General features: G+C 44.6%; 1 protein-coding gene and 1 long non-coding RNA gene across 2 annotated transcripts; both read right to left on the reverse strand.

Annotated features, from left to right (window-relative positions):
• Positions 1-582: 582 nt before the first annotated feature.
• LOC113014786 (H-2 class I histocompatibility antigen, L-D alpha chain-like) lies at positions 583-11,329 on the reverse strand. Its single transcript, XM_026156517.1, has 7 exons — positions 11,055-11,329; positions 3,715-3,990; positions 3,319-3,609; positions 2,716-3,000; positions 2,252-2,377; positions 2,005-2,065; positions 583-1,162 (listed from the first exon to the last, which is right to left on the reverse strand). Exons 1-6 carry the CDS (start codon positions 11,107-11,109, stop codon positions 2,007-2,009), a joined length of 1,092 nt encoding a protein of 363 aa, XP_026012302.1. The 5' UTR covers positions 11,110-11,329; the 3' UTR covers positions 583-1,162; positions 2,005-2,006.
• Positions 11,330-12,630: 1,301 nt separating this feature from the next.
• LOC113014788 (uncharacterized) lies at positions 12,631-15,255 on the reverse strand. Its single transcript, XR_003271015.1, has 2 exons — positions 15,134-15,255; positions 12,631-14,478 (listed from the first exon to the last, which is right to left on the reverse strand). It is a non-coding gene; the product is annotated as an uncharacterized LOC113014788 (long non-coding RNA).
• Positions 15,256-18,193: the final 2,938 nt, after the last annotated feature.

Genomic DNA, 18,193 nt, shown 5'->3' on the forward strand with positions numbered 1-18,193 from the left:
AGCGTTAATGATACCACAGTGACGGTCTGTATGTTAGAAACAAAGATGATTAAACCTGTGCCGTCTTTAGTTACCAGTTTAGAAAATACTGGCGGCAACGTCCTACATCACCTCGTTCTCGAGTTCTCGCAGCCACAAGTGTGCGCACACCTCGCCCACCCAACCGTGTGACGACACCGCGTCATCAGAATTTTACCGCTGTGGGTCAAAATGTGTAAACTTAAAGCACATATATTTTGTAGCATCATGTCAGACCAAACATGTTCTCAGGCTCTGAGCTGCTTTAAAAAACACTGACGTGCGACTTAAACTCTGATACTGCCCTGAGACGTGACGCGCACCGCAGCTTTAAAAACACCCATCCATCCACTTCAGGGTCGCTGGAGCCTCAGCTGCCATAGAGCGAAGGGCGGGGTAAACCCTGGACAGGTCACCAGCCTGTGGCAAGGCTGACACACAGAGACACACAACCATTCACACTCACGGGCAATGTAGGTTAATCAATTAAGCTATCCTTACAAACTGCATGTCCTTGGACGAACCCACACAAACACAGGGAGAACATGCAAACTTCATACAGAAACACTGCCTGAATTGAACTCAGGACCATTTTGTTGTGAGGCAACAGTGCCAAACACAATGCCACCGTGCCGCCAGCTTCAACAAGGCTGTTGTTGTGATTTGGTGCCATATAAATCAAAATGAATTGAGTTGTATGACCTGCTCTGCCCCCCAACAGCAAACATGTGTTACAGGAATCATGTGATTAAAACACACATTATTATTACATTATTTTCACAGATTAACCCTTAAAGCTTTCTTTAAGCGTGTTTCAGTTCAACTCTTCACATCTTTTGGTTTCTGTCACTTCCTCAGCCGGTCCGTCACATTATTGCGTCCCCAGAAACACTGTGGTTGTGCTTGGTCTGCTTCTGCAGTGTTTTCTGTTTGCTTTTTTTGTTGTTGTTGAAGTTGGACCTCTCAGGGCCACCGTAGATTTGGCTGCAAGGGGCATTAACAATTCTTTAAACCCATCCATTGAATTAAATGGAATCCCATTTAATGCTGATCCACCTGTAAAGTGCAACAAATGTTTGTGTTGTTTCGGTAAATCTGGTCCCACCGAGTCTCGATGTGCTTCTGTGGAAGCTCTGATCTCCATCTGCAGGGATGAACGCAGCAGCGTTATTTTACATGCTCAGTTACTCATAACCAGCAAACCCCATTGATACAAACTTTAGCTCAATTTGAGCAGTGATGCGTCTCAGAGTCGTTTGAGGTCAACAAAAAAAGGAAGTTTGAGTTAAAAGAAACAGCTGGAGGAACAGTTTGAAACTCATCAGGTTAACTGGTCAGTCTGGCGGCGTTCTCCTCCTCCTTTACAGGAGAGGTGAAGAACAGCAGGGTGGAGTGGGTGGAGAAGAGTGTCACAGTGATGGCAGCACGAAGTTTAAAGACGGTGGTGAGACCTGCCACACCTCCAGGGGCATCAGTGCCTCTGGGTGTGGCAGCTGGCACATCTGGAAAAGCTCCATCAGTGCTGACAGGTAGGTAGCAGTTGGAGCATCCACCCAGACGATGTTTTCATGTTTCAGCAGGACGATGCTAAACTGCAGACTGCATCTACTCTTAGGAGAAAGTCCACCTGCAGTCCAGACCTCTGACCAGCTGTGAACATCTGGAACATCATGCAAGCAACAACAGCAGGAAGCAGAGTCAGGACAGCTGCTGTCCTCAGCTCAGAGGAGGCGACAGAGACGGTGATGGTGCTATTACTCACTCTGAGCCTCATTCACCAACATGTGCACATGAAACATAAATACACTGTGCAGAAAACAAGCACACACAAAACTCCGTGAAACATGCACACCGCCTCATTGTGTGCTTCATCTTATGAGCCTTCACTGTGACTCGTGCACGCTCGGAGGCAGTTACACATCTGAGGGCAGAGAATCGACACGTGTAGGTAATAAAACATCTGAGAACGATGAGAGAGAAACTCACTGTTACTCCTGACGAACATCGTTCAACTCCTGCGACTCTGGTGTATCTGCGCTGCTCCTGCCTGCGAGCACAGACAGACAGCAAGCATTAAAACTCATCTGCTGTGTTTCTGCATGCATGCAGAGAAACACACACACACACACACAGAGTGGGTAAAGTCAGATGCTTTTGTTTGATGGTCTGATTCTTGGTGCCATCGCCACACTTAAAATCACCCGGTGCTGACACACGGGCTGTTCGTTCTTACCATTATTGCGTCTTTTACGTAGGACCAGCAGAATCACGCCTACACCGATGAGCACGAGCAGGAGTGCTGCCACCAGACCAGTGACAGCAGATCCATCGTCATCAGGAACAGGTAACAGGCTGAGATCTAAACACACAAAACAAGAACATTACTTCACCTTTGGTTCATTTTCAGTTGTGCTGCTGTGAAAATCAGCTGTGCAGGTGAGGAACATGTGACCCTTAAAGCTGAACACAGCAGCTTCTAAACAGACTAACAGCACTGCTCTCTCTGCTGATGACTACACTGAGGGAAACAGCGCCCCCTGTGGATGTCAGGTAGCACACGGTATTACACTGCTGTGTTACTGATGCATAAACTGACCAATCAGATGACAGGACAGGAAGAAACCTACACAGTGAACAGCAGAGTCTGTTTGTGTCTCCAGTTAAAAGAACATTTTTACAACCATGACAGTTTCTTACCCCAGCTCTTAGAAATTCTCACACCGGTCGCTTCGTGAAAAACCTCGCAGCTGTATGTAGCCGGGTCAGACTTTAAAACCTCCACGTACTCTCTCCTCTGGAACGTGTCGTCGTCATTGGGGAGAAGTCCTGAGCTCTTCAGGCCGTCGTCTGCGGTCAGAACACGTTCGTTCCTCCTGATCGTCACTGTGACGTCTTTGGGGTAGAAGCCCGTGGCGAGGCAGGTGAGGACGATGTTTGTCTGCACTCTGGAGTTCTTTGCAAACACGTGCAGATCAGGTGGAGCTGGATGGAGGAAATGGAAAGTGATAAGTGCGTTGGTTTGATGTTTATGTGGCGTCTGGCACACTGTGTGAGACGAGGCAGACGTGGTGAGGCTCTAGTTTGATGGTTTTTGTGTGTTTTGGTTCAATTTGTCTCAAAGGTGCGTGAAAGAGACTCGGTGACAGTGGAATAATCCATCAGTGAAGGCGCTTCTATGAAACTGACCAAGAACACAATAATTATGTGAGGTCATATTACCACAACTAATTCTAAAAAGTCTATTAACAATGTTTAAAAATAAATAAATGATAATATTATTTTTATTTATGACAAACATACATTTCTGTTTGAGCTGCTGTTGTCCATAATTCACAAACTTGCTCAGCCAATCGATGCACTCGTTCTCCAGGTATCCCTTGGTGTACTCTTTCAGCACCTGGACGTTGTCCCACTTCATCTTGGTGGCTTCTGCCTCGGGAGTCGGAGCGACCCAGACTCCGCTTCTATCATCGAAGGACAGGAAGTCGTCTCCATCGTAGCTGTACATGTCCACGCCTCGGACAAACCTGAGCGTGCCATCAGGATTCGTTTCAGCCTCACAGCCGTGCATCCACTGAAGAACGTGAGGGTCTGAAGGACCAACAGTGACAGAAATGAACAAGATATCAGAAGAACAGAGATTCAGAGAGGACACCATGATGTGTGCGTCAGGATTAAAACGAAGCGACAACTTACTGCTTGAGTCATTCTGCCTCATTCGCTCCATCAGGATGCCGATGTTGACCTTGAACCACTGCTGCTTGCTCTTGCGGGACTGTGTGCCTTTATCCCAGTAATCAGCAGGTAAACGCTCTCTCATCCACTCCTGTTTGGGAACCTTTGCCTGATGCTCGCTGTCAAAGTAGTCGATCATCCTGTTGTCCAGCAAACCCATGGCTGTGAACTCGTGGATGCCCGGGAGGCCGACAGGCTTGGAGAACGCCGTGTAGATGTAATGGAGGGAGTGAGTGTCTGAAAGTCACAGAAGGAAATTTTATTAAACACAGGTGAGATGCATCAGCAGATCTCACTCATGTTTTTAAAATAGGCCTCTCTCTGGGTGCGTTTTATGAAACATAAAAGACTTATCCGTTCACCTCAGCAGTAGGAACAGAAGCCTTACTGTTTTAAAAACAACCTTTCCCACATGCTACACTCCATCATTAACCTCAGTGTGTGAAGAGGACTCTCCATTTACATGCACAAACTGGAGTCTATTAGATAGATATGATACAAACCACTGCAGTGCAGTACCTGTAATACCTACAGCATGTTCTAATCGCTCTAATAGGATATTATGGTCGACAGTATCGAACGCTGCACTGAGGTCTAGCAGGACAAGCACAGAGATGAGTCCACTGTCAGAGGCCATAAGAAGATCATTTGTAACCTTCACTAAAGCTGTTTCTGTGCTGTGATGAGCTCTGAAACCTGACTGAAACTCTTCAAATAAACCTCTGCAGATGATCTGTTAGCTGTTTGACAACTACTCTTTCAAGGATGTTTGATATAAAGGAAGGTTGGAGATTGGCCTATAATTAGCTAAGACTGCTGGGTCTAGAGATGCTTTTTGAGTAAAGGTTTAACTATCAGGTGATATGCAGGGTTAATGGTAAATGGCCTGTATTTGTATCGCGCTTTTACTAGTCCTTAGGACTACATCCAGTCATCCACCCATTCACACACTGATGGCAGCTACATTGTAGCCACAGCCACCCTGGGGCGCACTGACAGAGGCGAGGCTGCCGGGACACTGGCACCACCGGGCCCTCTGACCACCACCAGTAGGCAACGGGTGCCCAAGGACACAACGAATGAGACTGTCCAAGCCGGGGATCGAACCGGCAACCTTCCAATTACAAGGCAAACTCCCAACTCTTGAGCAGAACTATGTATTTTATTTCTCTGTCACAGGCTGTAGCTTTGAAAGTTTACTCAATGTGGTTGAATTCGTTTTTTGTGTATATGCATGTCATCTGTTTGTGGTTAGACTGGCTCAGAGATGTGCATGGAGCTGCTGCTGGTTCAGCATGATTAGCACGCTTGGAAGCAGAAAGAGGTTTAATGATTGCAAATGATTGTTTATGTATTTAAGAGACAGAAAGCTCGTCGTTAATTCATTTTATTAAATGTAACATAAATTGTTTAAAAGCTATTGATTTATGTCAATGTCACGATTTGACTTCATCAAAATAATTTTCTACATAGTAAAATGTGAACATTTCTGCACTTTCTGCTTAAATGTTAGAATGGCATTTGTTTGTGCGTCTTTATAGTTTTCACGGCGCCATATTGTCACAAACTGGTTTAAAGAGGGGAGAATAAAGTCGCATCAGTCGAAGCTCTCTGCGTTATGAGTGTGGCCACTACCAGCTCCACCACCATCATCAAGTTTGCTGACGACACCGTCGTGGTGGGCCTGATCTCTGATAACAACGAGACGGCCTACCTGAAGGAGATTAGGAATCTGGAGAACTGGTGCCAGAGGAACAACCTCCTTCTAAACGTCAGTAAGACAAAGGAGCTGATAGTGGACTTCAGCACTAAGCAGGAGAGGAACTACCAGACCCCCGTCATCAACGAGTGCCCAGTGGAGAGAGTGGACAGCTTCAAATACCTCGGAGTTCACATCACGCAGGACCTGTCATGGTCCTGTCACATCAACACCGTGGTGAAAAAGGCCCGACAGCGTCTCTACCACCTCAGACGCTTGAGAGACTTCCAACTGCCCTCCAAGGTGCTCAGGAACTTTTACTCGTGCACCATAGAGAGCATCCTGACGGGAAACTAGGGCTGTTCGATATAACGATATATATCGGATGACGATATGAAAACGTCTATCGTTTCATTTTACGCTATCGTTTGTTTCATGGTGTAGCAAAATAAACTGTTTACGGCAATATTTTCTCATCGCTTTGATGGTCACAGTAGTGGCTGTATTACTTTCTTAAAGTTCTCTCTTTCTCTTATTTATTTTTTATTTTTTGAAAGAAAAACAGCAGAGAAGAGGGATGGGGCTAAAGGGCAAAAAAACAAAAACAACAAAATAAGCAGACAAAAAATGCATATATCAATCACCTGGATCACCTGCTGAGAAAGAAAAAAGAAAGCAAGCAGAAGAGAACAAGAGTAATAGAATAAACAACATCACAATGATATATGGGAATATGACAGTAAATACTAAATGTTAAACATTATTGTGCAGCACATAAGATCAACAGAACACAGTGTGCTTTGAGGTAGGAGCCAAAAAGGGTGTAGTTTGTGGGTGCGATCACCCGTGTGTACACCTGTGAGCATGGACGCGCTTGTTTTTTTAAAAGGTTCCTTCATGTAATGATCTGCTAGAGGGTGTGGGGGGGCCACAGCCCCGTCCTCCAGGGCGTGAAGCAGGTGTGGAGGAGATCAAAACTCCAGACATCCAGAGGCCCTCAGAACACAAGAGACCAAGGAAGACCAACAGAGGGGCAGCTGCGCCACTGTCCCAGAAAGAGCTGAGGAGAGTCCCAGATGAGGGCTCACTCAGCAGCCGCGGAGCAGAAGCCAGGGGGAGTTGCAGTGACGCGCCCGTGAGCTCCGCCGGCAGCCAGCTGTGCCTGAGTGACCGAGCCCCAGGCCGAGAGGCCGGGGGCACCCCACCTCCGAAGTGGCCCGAGCGAGCCCCAGGCTCCAGGCCCCGATAAGCGGCCGCCAAGCAGTGAGCCGGTGTGTACCTGGACGCCCATCCCCGGACACAAAGAACCACCAACGCACTGATGTCTGAGGGAGTCCGCCACTGGCAGGGGAAGTGGTGGTAGGGGGAGATAGGCCTCCAAACCTTGGAGGGCCTGAGATGTCCCCAGAGAGGTGGCGCCTGACACCCAACCTGACATATAGACACAGACATACAGGCACACACAGACACAAACATCCATTCCCACCCTCATGCTCTCATATGCACTTACTCCACACTCAACCAACGTGGAGACAGACATAAAGAGACGCTGTACACACGATCACACTCCCCAAGCGTACTCTACAAACCGGGTCTAGGTGCCCCCGCCCCTGGAGGGAGGAACTGCACCCAGACCCAGGTGGTGTTACCCTTTTCCCTGCGGTGGGGAGAGGCAGACCGCCCCGACTCCGCAGCAGCAGGGAGGCCCCACACTCCAGCAGGTCGCAGAGAACGGGGGTGGGAGAAGACTCCAAACCTCCCTCCACCCGCTCATTGTAGTGTTGATGCATGTGTGTTCTAAGGTGCATTTAAAACCCAGGAGGGCATGGAGCTACCTGCCAGAGAGCAGCAGGTAAGCGCATGGTCCCTCCTGCTAACCCTCAATGTCTACGTGTATTTAAAATTGGCACCCTGGTGACACACGGTCTTTCTCTTATATTTAATATAACCACACTACGGACGGACAAGCGCCTGTTTTTATGTGTTGTCAAAATAAACGGAATCACATGAAAGAGTATGCAGAGTTTACGGATGAGAAGTAAAAAAGACGCCAGGTGCAAAAAAATAAACCTTAGACTCAAACGTTAGAACAGGCTTTTCCCCGCAGCACGCCGTGTAATAAATACTCACAAAGGAAACGGCGGCCGTTACAACTTATGTGTAAAAATGTATCGTTTCATGCATCGGTTAAAACACTCCAGGTACACGACGCCCAGCTGGAAACACTGCAGCAACACGAGATTCACAGAATTTACAGAAAATGTTACATTTTTGTGATTTCTATCGTTATCGGACGATAGATGTTTTATATCAAGAGATGAGATTTTGGTCATATTGCACAGCCCTACGGGAAACATCTCAACCTGGTTCGGGAACAGCACCATGCAGGACAGACGAGCTCTACAGAGGGTTGTGCGATCAGCTGAGCGCACCATCCGCTCCGAGCTCCCTGACCTGCACTCAATCTACAGCAGGCGGTGCTGGACCAAGGCCAGGAAGATCGTGAAGGACCTCAGCCATCCCAACAACAGACTGTTCTCTCTGCTGAGGTCAGGAAAGCGATTCCGCTCCCTGAAGACCAACACAGAGAGACTGAGGAGGAGCTTCTTCCTGCAGGTGATACGGTCTCTCAATCACACCACCACACAGTACTGACCCACACATATGGTTCTTACACACACTGGACTTTCTGGACATTGTTTACACCAGTGGCTGCTGCACAACTACACTGCGTGGTCATCTAATCGGATCACTTTATCACAAGTCACTTAAATAAATCACTTTAAGCATATTTGCACTGCACAAGACACTTACACATGTGGATTACACAACCCTGCACATTATATTTATTCATACCATTTATTACTCGTACAGCTGCTCTTATTGTTCTATGTTTCTTCATATATTCTTATATATTTCTATATTGTGTATTTTTTTGTACAGTTATTTTATTTTTAACTTTAATTTTTATATTTTATTTTATTCCTTCATAGTTAAATTGACCCTTTATTTTAATTTTCATATTTATTTCCTCTCCTATCGTCTTTTATTTTAGGTCACGAGCAGTTGTGTAAGCATTTCACTGCATATCGTACTGTGTATGACTGTGTATGTGACAAATAAAGTTTGAATTTGAATTTGAAATCTTCCTGCTCACTTCAATCCAAACTCTCATCGTCAAGCATTAGTTACCATGGTGACGGAGCAGGTCAAACGAGGCGCTTTAGTGAAAACTGTGACTGAGCTCAGCGTCAGTGGTTGATTATTAACCTTTATAGAGCAGCGCTCACACCACATCCTCACACTGATCACAGATCAGTTAGAAAAGTAGAGACAAACTAACAGCAGAGCATCGTCTCGGTGCTTTTAAAGCTTTAAACGTCTGTTTCTGTGAACCAGGATGTGTGAACCAGACCTTCAGACAGCTGCTTCAGGTGGAGCAGTGAGGTGGTGCCACCACACAGAGTGGTGTCTGAGGCAAAGCGGGTGTCATGTTACTGCTACACAAACTGACACCTCTCTGACCTGTGCACGATCCTGAGTCTGCTCTCTCTCTTTGTTTAAGCCTCTTTAGGAACCGACACTTCTCATTAAACCGTTGGTGATTTCCTTTTTCACGTTTCCTGCCAGCGAGGCGACAAAACTGCAGCTGTGAAGGTACCGATACTGATCAGCCTTCATCTGTATTTTACTCAGACTGTGTGTGTGTGTGTGTGTGTGTGTGTGTGTGTGTGTGTGTGTGTGTGTGTGTGTTCCTCTTGTAGAGAACAGATGTTGAATCCAGCAGTGACAGCTGTTCTTCAGAGTGTAGAAAGCTGACTGCGTGGGCTCGTTTTCTGTGCACATGATATTTTTCAAAGACTTCCTTATCTATTTTTATTTTGAGCTGCTAGTTTTCATGTTTTCTTGGGTAAAGTTGAATCAGTATCAAGTATCAATCTCAAGTCACTCTGAGTTTGTATTTCAAAATAATTGCACTTTGAAATTGTACAGAATTTCAAGAGGCTCTTATTTTGAAATACAAACTCAGGCTGAGCTGATATGGAGCCAAAAACTGTTTCTGTGTTTTCTGTGTAATGTTTTCACTTATGTTGGTAAAAAGACTCCAGTGAACAGGATTTACACAGGCGTTATATAAAATTTGAGAAATAGTTTCTCAAGTATCTTCATAACTCTGCGTTATTGCACCTACATTATAACCAACCCGGAACTACTGTTACATTTGTTGCACTGTCGGCTGCGCAGATTACTCTTAAACATACATTTTTAATGCCAACAAGTTTATTTTAAAGGACACATGAAAGTCACTTTGCCAAAAGCTGACTGCAGCTTCGACTTTGTGACAGGAATGTTGTTTGTGGCTCACAGTGACCGGATATCATGATGAGGGAAACAGCTGACATGTTTACAGCAGTTTAAATAGGAGGGTCAGAACAGCGGTAGCACTGAGTCACTGTCGGTCTGTTTCATCTGTTTCTGCTTAACGTGGACTTTATGTGTTGCTCAGTATTTTGTAGTTTGCCACCTTTACCGTGACACAGTATAAACACGCAGGCTGTGCGCTGTGAAATATTCACGGGTTATTTCACTTGTTTCTACCTCACCGCTCAGAGGAACCGCGTGGGAGTGGGACCCCGCTTTGTTCACGACGCTCAGTCGGGAAATAACGTGAAAATTCAAGATGAACTGACGTCACGAGCGCGGCCGCCGTTACCGTGACGTCATTTCTAGATGTTGGCGTTAAAGTTTGAAGTTACTTCCTCGTCTCTGTATCGATGAGGATGAAAATTCATCTGATCCGGACTTTATCGATGAACAGATCGATAAAAGTAAATAAAATAAAGGCGCGAAACCAAACGGACGTGTCTGTGCGCGTGCAGCTGATGCTGAATGAGTTTCCGTTAACCACGTGTTACCACGTGCACAAAGACTAACGGCTGCTTCTCCACGGTAACCGTCACACGTGCGTAGACTCTGTCCGCCGCCCTCCGGCTCGGTGCCAGTATTTGTCAAAAACTGCTCGTATTTAAACTGCTATAAGTAAGTTGTTGGGCTATAATATGTGAAACATGTCAAATGCTTCCCTCATGGATGACACAAAGTCATCTTGAGCCACAAACAACATTCGTGTAACAAGCTAGATCAGTTTTTGGCAGCGACTTTAACATAACCTTTATTTATGCAGTTAAACAAATCTCATTAACATCAAACACGTCTTTTGTCAGAGTAAGCTGGCCAACAGCAGCAGAACTGGGAGCAAATATTACAATAGTTCTGTAAAAAGATTGTAAGTGGGGATAAAGGACTGGTTGGTGTCAGTACAATAACACAGAGTTGTGAAGATACTTGAAAAACAGATATTTTTTAAATTCTATATTTAACCTCTTTGTAAAGGCTGTTCAGCGAAGTCTGTTCACCAACATGCGTAAAGATATTACACATAAAAATACACAGAAACATTGGACATCCGGGCTCTCGTTGGCTGAGCACGTAACTCAGGCTCGTGCCCGGCTCAGGTTCACTCTCTTTGTTTCTCAATAAAAGAGCGACCCACAGACACGCGGGACTAACGGCACAGCCTGTGTTAGAAACGGGGACTCACCGGCGCTCTCCGTTAGTCCTGGAGCCCACAGCAGCAGAAAAGCCACGATGAACATTTTAAATCCCTTTAAAGCCTCGGCTCCCCGATCACACCGAGTTCACGCTGCGTGTCCGACAGAGAGATGCTCTGAATGAGGCAGCGCTCAGAGTCACACAGCCCACGGGGGAAAGTACCCTCTACACCACGTGAATATAACTGAAAGATGAGTTATGTGTGAAGTTGCTGAGTAAAAGTAACCTTTGATGTGAAACCCTGTGTATTTATAGCACATTTAAAACAACAGAAGATTATTTTTTACGTAATTTAAATTAAATAACTGTGGTTCAAAGAAACTGTTTGTGAAATATCTTTTTATTATTGTTTATGACATTTTAAAATCTTCTGTCCAGGTCTGATCTCAGGTTGCTTCTATTTCTGTGGATTTCTGGTAGAGGTTTATTATATTTGATGCAAAGCCATCTGATGACTAAAGTATCATTTTAACCACACTCAGTAAGCCCGGGTCAGGATGGAGTGAGTGAGCGAGGCAGACCGGGTTGGACCCGTGGAGGTGGAGTCACACTTCCTGCTGTCAGGAGAGGAGGTGGAGGAGGGCCACGTGGCGAGAGCTGGGAGGACAACATCCGGGTTTGAGGAGCCTGAGAAGGAGCAAAGTCCCCCGTGGATGAACAGTGTCGTGCACGCCTGGACTCTGAAGTCGTGGCTTTGGTTTCCCAGCTGTGAAACACGACCTGTGAGGATCGTCCTCCCGTGACGGCCGTGGTGCAGTGGGCTTTATTACTTTGGCCTCCATCAGAGACATCCAGATCATTCCTTCCTCTGATGCTCTGCCTGATCTTGGAGAATCTGACTCGACTTATTTCTGACAGTGATCGCCCACTGTGCCATGCTGTAGCTTAGCATGTGAGCATCTCTCTGACCCCGGACGCGTGGATCATATAAGACTGTATGTAATTCTTAACTGTGTGTATTTTGTGCAACACCAAGAAAGAACAAATAAGAAAAACACTGACACAACATCTACAGTGTGCACGTGCTGAAGCTCGGCGCTCCAACAGCGACGCTTCAGAAAGAGCTCAGTGTTTGTAAATCTGCTGAGCTACACGTGTTTAAACAGGGTTTTAACAGGAAGCTGCGACGTTTGGTGCATAAGAACAAACCTTTATTTATAAAATACTTTAAAACAACCACAGCTGATACATTGGAACTAAATAAAAAAAGTTACATACGATATAAATAAAAGCCAAATCATAAAAAGAATAAAATAATTAATTAAATAATTAATTTAATCAATTATTTTCGTAAATGCAACGATAGAAAAGGCCCCGCCCCCTCTGAGCTTCCTCCTGATCTTCCAGGAGCTGCTGGTCAGCTGACCTGAGCGGCCAGCAGGGTGTGTGAGGATGAAGACGCTCAGAGAGGTGGGCGAGACTGAAGGCGTTTAAAAACAAACATGAGAATTTTAAAATGAGCTCTGAAGGACACAGGCAGCCGGTGAGGCCAGTGTTACAGGCCTTCGATGGGGTCTGTTTTTAAACTGTTTTTTTAACAGAAAAGCAGAGACAGGAGACATCAGTTGCGTTCGGTCTGCAGGCTCTTCCTCGTCTGATTTATTAACAGAGTTTAACAACGTCCTTTTCTTTTCATTTAGACACACACATTTCGCTTTTAACAACACAAACATTCAATTAGGTCCATTGCTCAAACCCTTTTGGTTACCTTGCACTCTCACAAGAATAAACTTACAAAATAATCATTGTATATGAACATCCTTATTTACAATAAATCTGTAACCAATTTTACTGCATTTCAGCATCAAAACATTTCTGTGCAGCACCACTAACACTGCAATTAACCCGCTTATGTCACCTTTATACTTTTCTTATACTTTAACAGATTCAAACAATATATTACATTTGTAACCAATAAACAAAAATATTCTTCCCTTGCTCACAAACAGTTCACAATCATCCACAAACAGTATACATCAGACTATTTACATTTGACACATAAGAACTGGGTAGGTCCTAATCAACTGTAACTTCCAATAATGCCAGGATAAAAGAAGTGTCTAAGAGCTCCATTTGTCACAAAATAAAACAGATAATAAGACCAGCTGCCTATTTAGACTACGAGTGAAATGGCGGCTGCCATTACAAATGGCGGTATAGTTAGCTTTCTCTCAATCAGTGAAAACACACTCTCTCACAACATTTGCGGTCTTTAAACTAAGACAGAAAAAGGTTTCTTGCCTTTATATGTACATTGTGGTGAGCAAACTTGAACTACTGACCTGTTTTTTTAACAGAAAAGCAGAGACAGGAGACATCAGTTGCGTTCGGTCTGCAGGCTCTTCCTCGTCTGAGGCCGAGACGCGTTGCAACAGCCTATCGCACTCACCACTATCTCCCCCTTGTGGCAATGCCACGCAATTACATTGTCCATAAAGCTAAATGAAAAGTGCAATACGACCATAAAATCAGGTCTTTTACATCAAAAACAATTCACAACAAAATTACAATTGTGACCATACACTTGTGGGCGTCACACAAGCACATGTGCTCAGCTGCAGGCGCCAGAGCAGCGACTGACTGACCCAAACACCGGGAGAGTTACAGTCGTCCACACGGAAGAAATAAAAGCATGGATCGCTGTTTCCAAGTGCTGCCAAAGAGAAGATTTCACTGCTGCCAGTCGCCTTACATTCTAAAAACTGGACCACTGCTCTGATTTTAGTCCAATTTAAAACCAAAGTCAGTAACAAAGGTCTAAAATAAACTTCCAGGAGTCCCAAATCTACAGAGGAGGACTCACAGGGACCACTGGGTCCAAACACCAGCACCTCTGTCTTCACTTAAATTTAAAAAGTTGAAAGCGAAACGAGCTTTAACGTCAGAGAGAGGTTTTATGGAGACGCCATCCTTCTGCTCTTCTAAGGAGGAACCCAGAGGCCGTAAATACAGTAAAACAGCAGTGGACACAGATCCTAACGGCTCCTGTGTTCTCGGGGATCATGGAAGTAACACATAAACCCAACAGGACTGTACACAACACATGCAAGCAGCTTTTACATAAAAGACTGTAACACATTTTAAACACAGCTGTCCTGTGTCACAGCCAGGATCATTTTCAACACTTTGAACAATGAAGGAAGAGATTTCAGGATGACCGATGTCTTACAGCAGATATTTCACTGATTGATCAAAAGATTGAATCAGTTTCATCACGAGGAGAGAAACACATTAAATATAAAGAAGATAATCTTATTACATAACAAATAAATTGTGTTAAGAATCAAATTATGATACAAAAAAGACTAAATTAAGGTGCATAAAGAAAGTTGATGAGCATTGCTGGTCCATGAACGCGTGTTCAGCCTTGTGACGACTCGTCTGCTGCTCTTCAGCTGTTTGTCAGCTTCAGTCTGAACATTAGAAAAAACAATTTAACACAATTAAATGTGTTTAATTGGCAGCCTGTTACTGTGGCACACGGACGGACTGAATACACTTCATGACGAGCCTGTTGTGACCCTGCTGCTAGCATTAGCCGCTAACAGTTCTGCTGAGTTTCCAGGTGGGATTTAAATCTGGTTCTTGTGAGCGTCGTAGATTAAAAGTGCTCGTTACTGTCTGAAAACAGAACTTTTTCAAATGTTTAATCATCATGTTTCTGCCCCAAACACCCAAACCAGCACTGACAGATATACTGACAGAGTACCACGCCTCCTTTTCACGATTCTTTATTTCTGATGGCAAATCCATTGTAATGAGGAAACAGTCCAGAGGCTACTGTGGCACATAAAATCTATTCTTAAATAATGAATTTAAAATAATAAATATTTTTAAAATACTTCCTCCCACCTGGTTTGACACTGAAACTTGATGAGTGATCAGGCTCTGAGCTGTGAACAGTTCCTCTGACCCATCTTCTTTAAAAGCATTTTGTCACATTTATATGACGATCAAGCAGATTTAGCATCTATTTTATTCCCGCTGCTGCACAAACCTGCTGTAAGAGTTTGCTTTGAGTCAACATGTATTTACAAAGCACCTTTAAAAATGATCCCACTTTCTTACCGTCTTAGAGCAGGCTCATTTAAATGTCCCTGTGATGGAGGTTTGGCTTAAAGGGGCAGGAACACTTTTTAAAAGCCATGTGTTGGATTCAGTGGAGTCACATGACTCTGGCTGTTAGCTCCAACAGCTGTGAGGATGAAAGAAAAATTAGTTTATATGCTCAGGTACTCAGAACACATCAGTGTCTGCCTGCTCTGGCATCTTCACGCAGTCTCTTTGATGAATCCTTTTACATCCAAGTTTAAAGTGTGAATACAATCAGAATGCAATGATTACAATGCAACACACTCCTGCTATAAACCAGGAGTCGATTTATACAAACACAACTTACTAACATGAGCTTTAGACCTGCTAATCATTTTCAAACCAAACTTTGGTGTCTAACAGAGATTTGAGTTGACAGCAGATAAACGTTGTCTTCAGACTGACAGATGAGGAAACTCTAAGGTTGCTCATCAGGCCCCTCTTCTGTGGAACCAGCTTCCAGTTTGGATTCAGGAGAGAGACACTATCTCTACTTTCAAGATCAGGCTTCAAACTTTCCTTTTTGCTAAAGCATATAGTTAGGGCTGGACCAGGTGACCCTGAATCCTCAGTTATGCTGCAATAGACGTAGGCTGCCAGGGATTCCCATGATGCATTGAGTTTTTCATTCCAACTTTCGCCAAAGTGACGCTCCATAAATTATTGTAGAGTCTTTATTACAACATAAAGCACCTTGAGGCGACTGCTGTGATTTGCCAGTATATAAAAACTAACCTGAACTAAACTGTATTAAACACAGGCGTGTGAGTATGAACAGTTAGCAACGAGGTACAGTTGTTACCCAGTACACCAGGCCTTACCATTTGTCGTGTTTTTTATACAGAACCAGGAGAACCACAGCGACACCGACGACCACGAGCGGGACGACCACAGCAGCGACGGGGATGTGAACTGAGCTTCCTTCTGAGTCTGGGAGCAGACGATCGTCTGAAACACACAACACTGTGTTTGTTACTGTGACACAAATCATGAAATCAGCTGTGCAGGTGAGGAACATGTGACCCTTAAACTGAACAGAGCAGCTTCTAAACAGACTAACAGCACTGCTCTCTCTGCTGATGACTACACTGAGGGAAACAGCGCCCCCTGTGGATGTCAGGTGGTACACGGTACTACACTGCTGTGGTACTGAGGCAGGCCAGGCTGCATAAACTGACCAATCAGATGACAGGATGGTAGTGCCCAGCCTGTGACACCTGCGCGTGTTTTGTGTGTTAGTAAAGGAAACCATGGCTATAACTGGCTGTGTTATATCCACGTACAGCAGAAGGTTTCTTACCCCAGTCCTTCACAGCATGCTCATTGGTTAAAACCTCCACGTACTCTCTCCTCTGGAAGGTTTCATGGTGATTTGGAAGAAGTCCTGAGCTCTTCAGGCCGTCATCTGCAGTCAGGACACGCCCACTCCTTCTGATCGTCACTGTGAGCTCTGCTGGGTGGAAGCCTGTGGCGAGGCAGGTCAGCACCACGTTTGTATCCACTGTGGAGGCCTTTGCAAACGTATAAACCTCAGGCACAGCTGGAGGAGACGGATGTTATATTTTTGTAGACTTTCTGCCCAGTTTGACCCATTTAGCAGACGTCAGCCTGTTTAAGGCTCTGATATCTATTCTGTGTGACTTACAGCAGTTATGACATGGTCTGATTTTCTCACCCAATAAAGGAATATTTCATATATCAGTCGACTCTTCATTCTATCAGACACAGTTATCACAGCTCGTACATTTGCTTTTTACACATGTATGTAAGCATTGAGCCAAATTTAGTAATGCCAACATATTAAACGAACAATATTTGTCTCTTATATATGATACATCTGTATACACACTGTCAAAGGTACTCGTCTTTGAGTGAAGATTTAAGGTGATAGGACATATAAATAAATACAACATGAATCTTTACTGAAGCTCAGTGTTTGACACAGAGTTCACTCACATGAATTTCACTCAAATGTGCTGCACCAGTGTACCTGCACATGTGATGTGACAATAAAAGTGATTTGATTTGCCTGCCCCCCTGGCAACACTTTGCTAGACCCGCCCCTGCACAGTTACCAGCTGTCAGCTGCTTAGAAAAGGATCCTGGTGTTATTTGTCTCTCAGAAACAGTTCATAACTTCAACTCATTCATGTCACCTAAAAGGTAAACCTGTTTCTCCATCACCTGTTCAGCTCTGATGGTTCAGTAAGGACATCTCCTGGTTTCATCTTCATGTTTCCCTCTCACCACATATCCAAACCGACATCATGACCAGCAGCTTTACAGCTGTGGCTCCAGCAAACATCAGCTGATACTAGAAATTAATATTAAATAAATTCTAACAACAGCTGATCAAGCTTAAACGTGCTGCTGTTGTTTAGCGCGACATCCGCTGGTTTCCTGTTTCTGGCGCAAAGTGGGCGATAAACAAACAAGAGAGCCGATCAGCTGATCATTGATCAGTTTCATGATTGAAGTAGAAACAGGAGAGAGAGGGGGGAGAATGAGAGGAGAAGAGGCAGCTGTGCAGCATAAAGACAGAATAACTCCAGCTTTGTGTCTTTTTCATTGTAGCTGAATTACGGGACAAACTGTTCCTTTTCACCTCAAAACGAAAATTTCTCTGAATACGAGACGATTCTGTCTTTTTACAGGATGGTTGGAAACTCTAATAATTAACCGTATGAACAAAATAAAGTTCAACATCAGTAACATAGCACCACCCAGCTGTATAGAAACGCCATCATGCTAGCTAGCACGCAGTATGAAAAAGTCAGCACAGCTAAAATAAACTCCACCTAAACCTGGTTCATATCTGACCCAGATGGACTGCAGGTCATAACTTCTTACCTGAAGTTCAGTTCACCTGACACTCTCGGACCGGCGGCCGCCTCGGGTCTCTCCTCCTGCCTCACCTTTTGAATCTGAATCTGTGGAAGCTCCGCGATGCCTCCACACGAAGTTCCAAGTCTATCTAAATCCCAGTAACGAGTAACGCGTTCCTGGTTTTGGCATAATGACTAGTTACCGTGCTCG

The sequence above is a fragment of the Astatotilapia calliptera genome, chromosome 22 (genome assembly GCF_900246225.1).
Source record: "Astatotilapia calliptera chromosome 22, fAstCal1.2, whole genome shotgun sequence".
NCBI lineage: Eukaryota > Metazoa > Chordata > Actinopteri > Cichliformes > Cichlidae > Astatotilapia > Astatotilapia calliptera.

Coding starts and splice junctions, on each gene's coding strand:
- LOC113014786 (XM_026156517.1), bottom strand. CDS start 11,109: ATGTTCATCGTGGCTTTTCTGCTGCTGTGGGCTCCAGGACTAACGGAG. Junction 3,610..3,714: donor GAGGCAGAATGACTCAAGCA/GTAAGTTGTCGC, acceptor TTGGTCCTTCAG/ACCCTCACGTTCTTCAGTGG. Junction 2,378..2,715: donor GAGAATTTCTAAGAGCTGGG/GTAAGAAACTGT, acceptor TTGTGTGTTTAG/ATCTCAGCCTGTTACCTGTT.